Source organism: Seriola dumerili, unplaced genomic scaffold, assembly GCF_002260705.1.
Source record: "Seriola dumerili isolate Sdu_G_001 unplaced genomic scaffold, Sdu_1.0 BDQW01000273.1, whole genome shotgun sequence".
Taxonomy (NCBI): Eukaryota; Metazoa; Chordata; class Actinopteri; order Carangiformes; family Carangidae; genus Seriola; species Seriola dumerili.
The window spans coordinates 545,621-554,398 of record NW_019174528.1 but is presented as its reverse complement, the minus strand read 5'-3'; the positions used below and the strand labels follow the sequence as shown (position 1 = coordinate 554,398).

At 42.7% G+C, this 8,778-nt stretch overlaps 2 protein-coding genes across 2 annotated transcripts; one reads left to right on the top strand and one right to left on the bottom strand.

Annotated features, from left to right (window-relative positions):
* Positions 1–1,317: 1,317 nt before the first annotated feature.
* LOC111230604 (mitochondrial import receptor subunit TOM40 homolog) lies at positions 1,318–6,687 on the top strand. The gene is made up of 10 exons (XM_022757396.1): positions 1,318–1,370; positions 2,920–3,134; positions 3,218–3,285; positions 3,594–3,686; positions 3,789–3,890; positions 4,294–4,399; positions 4,868–4,990; positions 5,070–5,146; positions 5,231–5,333; positions 6,032–6,687. The coding sequence occupies exons 2-10, from the start codon at positions 2,921–2,923 to the stop codon at positions 6,169–6,171; spliced, it is 1,026 nt and encodes a 341-aa protein (XP_022613117.1). The 5' UTR covers positions 1,318–1,370; position 2,920; the 3' UTR covers positions 6,172–6,687.
* Positions 6,688–6,835: 148 nt separating this feature from the next.
* LOC111230516 (apolipoprotein A-IV-like) lies at positions 6,836–8,193 on the bottom strand. Its single transcript, XM_022757275.1, has 3 exons — positions 8,160–8,193; positions 7,915–8,065; positions 6,836–7,830 (listed from the first exon to the last, which is right to left on the bottom strand). Exons 1-3 carry the CDS (start codon positions 8,191–8,193, stop codon positions 7,251–7,253), a joined length of 765 nt encoding a protein of 254 aa, XP_022612996.1. The 3' UTR covers positions 6,836–7,250.
* Positions 8,194–8,778: the final 585 nt, after the last annotated feature.

The window sequence follows — 8,778 nt, the reverse complement described above, 5'->3', positions numbered from 1 at the left end:
AAGGTGTTTCAGCAACCTGTGTTCATCCCTCTGTCCTCAACTGAAATACATGCAGGGGCTGTAAAACTCAATAAATTGAACAGAAATTAACATCGTCTGTCGGCTCTTCATTTTTCCTCTGATTGATTTATTTTTATTGATTGATTTTATCTTTTGCCACATGGTTTAAATAGATCTGAAATTACCTGATGGCCTGTCCAAATTCTTGAGGACCCTGAAAGCTCCAGCAGAGGTGATCTGTGTGTGTGTTAATTTGTATAGCAGATTTCATACAGAAAAGTATGAAGGACAAAAAGTGACAAGTGTATATATTTATTAATGTCACTTTTTAAATAAATATACAGTAAATACCAAAATACATTTTGAAAATGAAAAATGCTATTTGCTTTTATAAATCCAAATAATTCTGCATTTATTTGTACTTGTCATTTCTTGTCCTTCCATAAAAAGAACTTAAAGGGTTTTACATCATGCGTTAGAAACACAAATAAGGAAAAGTTGCATAAACTTAAAACTACAAATCAAAAGAATAGAAAACCTTTTTAAAGGAAATTATTAAGTTAATAACAGAGACATAAACACAAGAATACAGCTGTAAATTCTGACACAGTATCGCTGAACTTAAACCTATGAAGCTCATTATTGGGTTTTTGGTGACAGTTGAATAAAAAAACTGTCAGTTTACAGATTGGCAGTGGGATTAACATCTTTACTCCTTCACATACATATGTAAATATAAACTGTATGTATGTATATATATATGTATATATATATATTTTATAGTGGACAATTTAAATTTCCACCAATGGGATAAATAAAGTATTTATTATCATTATTACAGGTATGTACACTGTCCACCATTAGACTGGTGAAAACTTTAAGATCTCTGTAAAAGCTGCTGCTGAGAGAGAGAGAGAGAGAGAGAGAGAGAGAGAGAGAGAGAGAGAGAGAGAGACTGTCAGTTACAAATCAAACAGACTGACTCTTGCTGCCATTTGACCTTGAAGGTATTTCATATAAACATTTCACTACACCCGCCCTTCAAACAGCGACCCACTGACGTCTCAGCTCTCCACCAATCACTGAGCTCAGAATTTTACGTCCCGCCCCTTTACATCAAACCTCACTCCAATCAGCCAATAGTGTTTGAGCAGGAACATTACGGCATCGATATGAAGCCACGCCTTTGATTCTTCAGCTACATAAAATGACTGACAGGTGTTTCTGCCAATCATTTCTGCGGGTCACGGCCCGTTATCCAATCAAAACGCGTTTAGAGAAAAAAGGCGGGCCGTATGCGTCACTCGTGTCTTCTTCTTTGGTGCAACTGGATTCATCTTCCGGCTGCATCGTCCTCTGGAAATCACAACGTGAGTAGCAGACGTTGGCGCGGTGTTTTATAAAGCGTTAATTTTCACCGGGAACATGTTGTTATGTTAGCTGCTTTTATCTGACAAGCTAATGTTCGTTTTCCTTCAGCAGCAGCAGCGGTCTGTTTTACGGCTGTTAGCTGCTGGTTCAGAGGCTAAACCCAACGGTAGCAAGGAGCTAGCTTAGCTAACGTTTCATACTAGCTTTCATTCAAAACATTAAATACATTTAATAAACAGGGAACTTAGCGGCCACTGTTTTCTAATTGATTCCCGTCATATAACGTTATTTTTTTGCTTTACGGCAGCCGGTGTTTGCTTCCTCCTCCACCTTCAAATGAATGAACATGATGTGGGAAAGGTTAAAGGGACACTCCACCAATTTCACACATGAAGATCAGTTTACTCAGCAGATTCTCCTCAGCTTGTGGCCTGTGACTCAGTTTATTGATAAAGTCTGTAGCTGTAAAATAAGCTTTCTACACTGAACAATGACAATAATATAAGATAATAGATCTCCATTTTAACAGGACAGACTGTTCATGTGGACTTTTATTTATCACATAATAATCACATCTGTTGAAGGTTTGTGCGCCTCTATATAAACATATTCAGCTGAGTTGCACTAATGTATAGTCTATTATAGTCTATTACTACCATTGAACACTGTATATTCTATCCTTAGTCTCTTTTTTCCCCACTATTTATTCATATTTTATATTCTTTATTTATGTTATGTAATTATTGTATATAATTTAGCCTTTATTTGCGTTGATTGTTACTTCCCTCTTTTACCCTGTTCATGTCATATGGGAGTTAATGTAATTAGCATTTTCTGACTTTTAATTATCATTCACATCAAGATCCAAGTAATTGTGATTTGGAAACTGAATTTCTGATTCATCTGACTCAGCTCTTGATAATTCACAAGTGCCTTAAATAACAAACAGATATGGTTGCCATGGTAACCAAAGTCCATCATTCAAGATGATTAGACTCAGATTTAATGGATATAGACTAGATTTATATTGACTTTACGTTGGTGTTTTTACCCTTATACACCCAAGTCTAGTTCTACAACTAATGATTATTTTAATTATTGTTTAAACAGTCAATGATTTCCTGAGTAATTGATTAGTTATTGAAGTCTAAAATCCCAAAATATTCACTTTGCGATTATGTAAAACAGAAAATCATTACATTGGAGGAGTGGGAACAAGAGAGCTCAATAAAATATTCCATTGATTGATTTATCAAAATAATTGCCAATAAATTTTCTGTAGTTCAAATAATCGACTAATCGGCTCTGACCAAGTCTTCAGACGTTCAGCTGCTGTGACTTGTTGAGTGAATAAATCTGTGTATGTCCCGTTTCTACCACCTGACACAGAATTGAAGTCTCTTCATGTTTCACCGTTCTAAAGTTCTTCAGTTGTAGTCATTTAGAAGAGTTTGTTGACTCCCATGGTTTTCTCTCCTTGTTTAAGTCCCTCTCCTTCCTTCTCTCTTTCTTTATCCCTTTCCCTTCCATTCCTCCCTGTCTTCTCAGCATGGGCAGTGTCTTGGCTGCCAGTTCTCCCAACCCTCCGCCACCAACCTCCGGCGGTGCTGCTGCCCCCGGGTTGACGGTGCCGCCGGGCTTCGGGATGCCTCCGGTCTCCTCAGTTATACCCCCTACCGGGGCAGCAGCCGGAAAGGAGCAGGAGGCAGAAAACTCTCTACCTAACCCCGGAGCGTTTGACGAGTGTCATCGCAAATGTAAAGGTAAATGGAGAGAACTAAGCAAGTTCACATCAAAAATACCTGAGTGTACCTGAATGAACCTCATCTGATATGTTTCTCCTCAGAGGTTTTCCCCATGCAGATGGAGGGTGTCAGGCTAGTTGTCAACAAAGGCCTTAGCAACCACTTCCAGGTCAGTCCAGTTCCTTTTACACTAGAACTTTTTACCAACAGGGAACAGACGTTTACCAGTTTTTTTCCCTGTACACGTCACTTTGAATAATTGCTTGTACATAGATTCATGAAGTGTAATGACGTCTTCATAGCTCAGGTTTTTCTGTGGGATTCTGGAAAACATCCACTGAACTTTAAAAACTCTGGACAGTGTTGGATGAAATGAACCGAGTGCGTCTCAGCAGTTCCACTGTGGCTCAGACCAAAGAAAGGAAACTGCAAACGTGTTCACGGTCCATTTTTGAAACTGTCTGAACTTCCTTTAAGGTGAATCACACGGTGCTGCTGAGCACCATGGGTGACTCCACCTACAGGTTCGGTGCTACGTATGTTGGAGCAAAGCAGACGGGTCCAGCAGAGGTGAGCAGCAGTGAAGTCATGTGATATTATCTGTAAGACATTTATATTTATATTTCTTTATGTTTTGAGCTGTAAAACTAATGAGCTGCTGTTTCTGTTCAGTTTTTTCCAGTCATGGTGGGAGACATGGACAACAGTGGCAGCCTTAACGCCCAGATCATCCACCAGATCAGCAGCAGCATACGATCCAAAGTGGCCTTCCAGGTCAGTTAATGATTCATTTTATTAATATCATTTCCTCCATACTCTGATTATAGTACGTGTTTACTCTGCTAGGTTATTTCTGTTTTTCCTTTTCTTTCTTTTTCTCACTATGCATGATTTTAATAAGAGCTTGAATGAGCTTAGCACAGATTCGTCTTATTAAAGTGTAATAAATTCAGAAACAGTGTCCTCGTGTCAAAGCCGCTCCGTGAGAGCGCTGGAAAGTATATTTTTACAATGTCTCATAAACCACAAATTAAAAAGATCTTTATCGAAATTGTTTGTATGTTTATGTAAAAATAACAAATGATCAGCTGATTTGAATAGTTGATATTGGTATCAACTTTAAACCTCCAGTATCTTTTGTGTTGTGATGTGAAACTCTGAAACTCTCTGTCCTTAGACTCAACAGAACAAGTTTGTGAACTGGCAGGGAGACGCCGAGTTCAGGGGAGAAGATTTCACTGCAACTATTACACTGGGAAACCCAGACGTCCTCGTCGGCTCTGGTAGGTCGTCAGTCAGTCAGTCAGTCAGTCAGTCAGTCAGTCAGTCAGTCACCCTTAAATCTTTGTATAAACATATTTTAAATGTTTTTACAGTTCTATAATTCAACCATAACAGAAATTATCTGAACCTGAACACCTCTTATTGTCTCCCTGTTGTCTCCCTGTTGTCTCCCTGTTGTCCCCTTGTTGTCTCCTTGTTGTCCCCGTGTTGTCTCCTTGTTGTCCCCTTGTTGTCTCCTTGTTGTCCCCTTGTTGTCTCCCTGTTGTCTCCTTGTTGTCTCCCTGTTGTCCCCTTGTTGTCCCCTTGTTGTCCCCTTGTTGTCCCCTTGTTGTCCCCTTGTTGTCCCCTTGTTGTCCCCTTGTTGTCTCCTTGTTGTCTCCTTGTTGTCCCCTTGTTGTCTCCTTGTTGTCTCCTTGTTGTCCCCTTGTTGTCCCCTTGTTGTCCCCTTGTTGTACCCCTGGTGTCAGGTATTGTTGTAACACACTACCTCCAGTCTGTCACGCCGGCTCTGGCCCTGGGGGGGGAGCTGGTTTACCACCGCAGACCAGGAGAGGAGGGGGCTGTGATGTCATTCGTGGGCAGGTACACAGGTGAGCCACAGGTTATTGTGACTGTGTAGTTTGGATTGATAGAGCTGGAGGTTTCACTCGGACCCCTCCCCCTCCACAGGCAGTAACTACATCGCCACGATGACGCTCGGCTCAGCGGGAGCTCACGCTTCATACTACCACAAAGCCAACGACCAGGTGACGACCTCCTTCACCTTCTCCGCTCATCAGACTGTTTCATGTTTCCCTCCCGCCCTGACTCCGTCCTCCTGTCCTCCACAGCTGCAGCTCGGCGTGGAGTTCGAGGCGAGCACTCGCATGCAGGACACCAGTGTGTCGTTCGGTTACCAGCTAGATGTTCCTAAAGCCAACCTACAGTTTAAAGGTGGGAGCACTTACATCTACGTCCATTACTGCAATGAGAATTATTGACCTGGAACATGCCTCGTTATATATGTTATATACAATAATAATAATATCGTTATATATTCTTTCATCCAGGCAACAGTTTTTTGTTTTGTTTACTGTAAAGTTGATAGTCGACACTTGAATGGAGCGAGACGTCGTCGTCTGGTTAAAGGGGGTGACACATGTTTTTCATTAATTATATTTATTGTATATAAATGATTTAATTCTGTCGTGCTGAGCGTTGTACCTGCTGTATCTGCTCAATACAAAGCAGGATACAGTTAGCTTAGCATAATGACTGTAAACAGGTCAACAGGAAGGAAGGAACAAGACGTCAGGAAGTTTCTGCTCGCTGCCAAGAAATGATCGACACGTTTTCTGTCCCGCAGCGTTTTATTTTGAAATGTAACATCAGAACTACCTGAGGCCCCCCCCAACCCAACCCAACACAGAAGTGAGCTTGTTACTGTGCTTCACCTCATCCTTTAAAAGACATAAGCAGCAACTTTTCCTGACTGTCGCCCTGTTTTTAAAGCAGCTTCTGCAGACCGTCATTCAGTTTTCACCTCGTGTTTTTATAAGAAGAAACAGTGAACAGACATGTCTGCACATATTCAGTGTTTTTATCTCTTATTTTTAATAAAGCAGATCTAACTTGGTGTTTGTGTCTGGCAGGTTCAGTAGACAGTAACTGGATAGTCGGTGCCACATTAGAAAAGAAGCTGCTCCCTCTGCCGCTCTCTCTGGTCCTTTGCTCCTTCCTCAACCACCGTAAGAACAAGTTCCAGTGCGGTTTCGGTGTCACCATCGGTTAGACGGACTGAGCGACGACCTGCGGACGGACGGACGGACGGACTCACTCTGGACGAACAGACTCTGCCATGTGCTCCACACTACTGTGTCCCATCACCTCGGACTGTCCACCACCTGTTCAGCGGATTGGGCCGTTAACCGTGACGTTGTTTTCCTCTAGACTGATGAAAGGTAATAATGTAAATCTAACGACTTTAACCCTCTAATCGCCTGATTGGTCAGAAGTGTAACAGAATGTGATCGGTGTGACTCGTAGTAACGTTACAGAACCACAGAGCTCTTTCTCTGAGTTCAGCCTGTCGCCTTTTGTTTTGGATTTTATTCTTTTTTACTGTAAAGTCTGTTTCTGTCTGAGCTGCAGTGGATGAAATCATCGTCATGTGTTGTTGGAGTAACGAGTTAACAGGAGGGAGTGTGCTGTATGTCACTTTCACAATCATCACTTGTTTTGTTGCCTTTTTTTTATGTTACATACATTTGGATCAGTATATATGACTGTATATACCTCTGGGAAACTGATAAATACCATTTCTTACAAAAACCTCACGTCTCGGTCGTTTGCTTCAGTCCGTCTCGTCTCAGCTGGACTCTGAGTCTCAGCAGGAAGTGCTTTTATTTTGAATTCAAGTCTGTTTAGAGTTTGAACCACAGATCCCAGATACTGTTGAACGAAGTCTCAGAACATTATTAAACACAATGATGAACCACAGAACTCCTGAGAGACTTTCCAGTAAATTCCCTTCATGTTTTCAGAGTTTGTCGTCTGTTGTTTTTGTGTTAGCATCAAATCCTCAGCTCGTCTCTCTGAACAGGGTCCTGAGTGTCTGTTCAAGCACGAGGGAGACATGGTGCTGCAGTGCATTATGGGAAGAACTAGTGTGTGAATGTATATTTTTTTTTCCTTTGTGTGAGTCGGTATTCATCATGGTAGATTTGTGGTGAAGCTTTTAATTACAAACTGTGTAAAACAACACGACCCTGCGACACAGAACTTCATCATCAAGTTTTATTTAATAAAATGAACACTGGTTAAAGTTTGAATAAATATCTTCTGTGGAGGTCTGAGCCGCAGACGGTCTGTTTACTGGGTCAGCTGAGTGAAGGACTCCCACAGAGCAGCCAGCTGCTTCTTCAGGTTCTGGACGTCGGTGTCCAGCTTGTCCTTCAGCTCCTCTCCGTATGGAGCCAGGTTCTGCTGGAGCTCCTGGGTCTTCTGCGTCAGCTGGGTCTGGAAGTTCTGGGTCAGGGGGATCATGCTGGTCTGAAACTCCTCCAGACTCTGCTCCATCTTCTGCTTCATCTCCTGGGTGTAGGGAACCATCTGGGCCTGCAGCTGCTGCACGCTCACGTCCAGCTGGCCCTTCAGCTCCTGGCTCTTCTGCAGCAGCACGGCCTTCAGGGCCTCTGGGTCCATGGCCTCAGCGTAGGGGGTCGCCTCCCTCCTCAGCTCCTCCACCTGCTTCTGGAGGCGTGCCACCAGCTCCTCGGCGTAGGGCTTCAGGCCGGCGCTCACGGCGGTCAGATCTTTCTCCAGACGGGCCTTCAGCTGCTCGGACTCCTGGGTAAACTGGGTCATGAAGTCCTGGGTGAGAGGAGCCACCTGAGTCTGCACAGCGACCACGTACTGGTTCACGGTGTCGGCGCTCTGAGAGATCTTTGCGCTGCGAGACAGAAAAGAAATGGTCAGTAAGTGAAAGGTGTTTGTCTCTGATGTCATTCAGCTTCTTCATCCAGTCGTTGCTCACCTGACTTCCTGTCCCAGCTCCGACGCTCTGATCTGCTTCACTGTGTCTCCAGCTGTCAGCGTCGCTTTAGCAACATAGTCCCAGAAAGCCTCTTCCACCACCTGCAGCTTGCTCCTGGGCGGCTCCTGCCACAGGATGTTGGCATTGCAAACTGCAGAAGAGGTCAGAGGTCACAGAGGTCAGAGGTCACAGAGGTCAGACAGTTACTGAGGTTCACATGGATCCAAAAGAGAAAACTCACTCACCAGAGAAAAGTGCGAGAACCACAAGAACCTTCATGACTGAACTGGAACTTAACTGTTGGATAAAGAATAAGTTAATTAAGATCAATTAAGAGGTCATTTAAACACGAAGATATTAAATAATGATGTTTTACCTTCAGAGCTCGTCTCTTCTCTCTCTGTCTGAGGACTGTGACGAGCTGACGGACGCTCGCAGGTTTTATAGTCGTGTTGAAGAGTAAAGTCCGTCTGTCGCTGCCTCGCTGGACCGAGTGCTGTCACTGCTGTCGCTACACGTCACGGTGTCGGTGTCATCGCTCACTCATCTTCAGTTCAAACTTTCCTCTGACACATGAAGTGATTCACACTCAGCAGCAGGTTCACACACTCAAACCGTTTAAAGATGAAATACAATCGTTTCCGTTTATAAACAGAAGTTCAGCAGCTGAGAGTCAAACCGATGATTTTCAGAGTTTATACTTTGGTGTTATTGTTTATTAGTGTTTGTGATATTAATTATTAATTTCATTTATTTTTGTGTGGTTATGGAGAGCTCATATTAGCACCTGATGTTATAATTATATAAGTGAACGTTATAAATCTTCTTGTTGTTCTTTCATATGTTTTTGACTCTTCAGTGAAA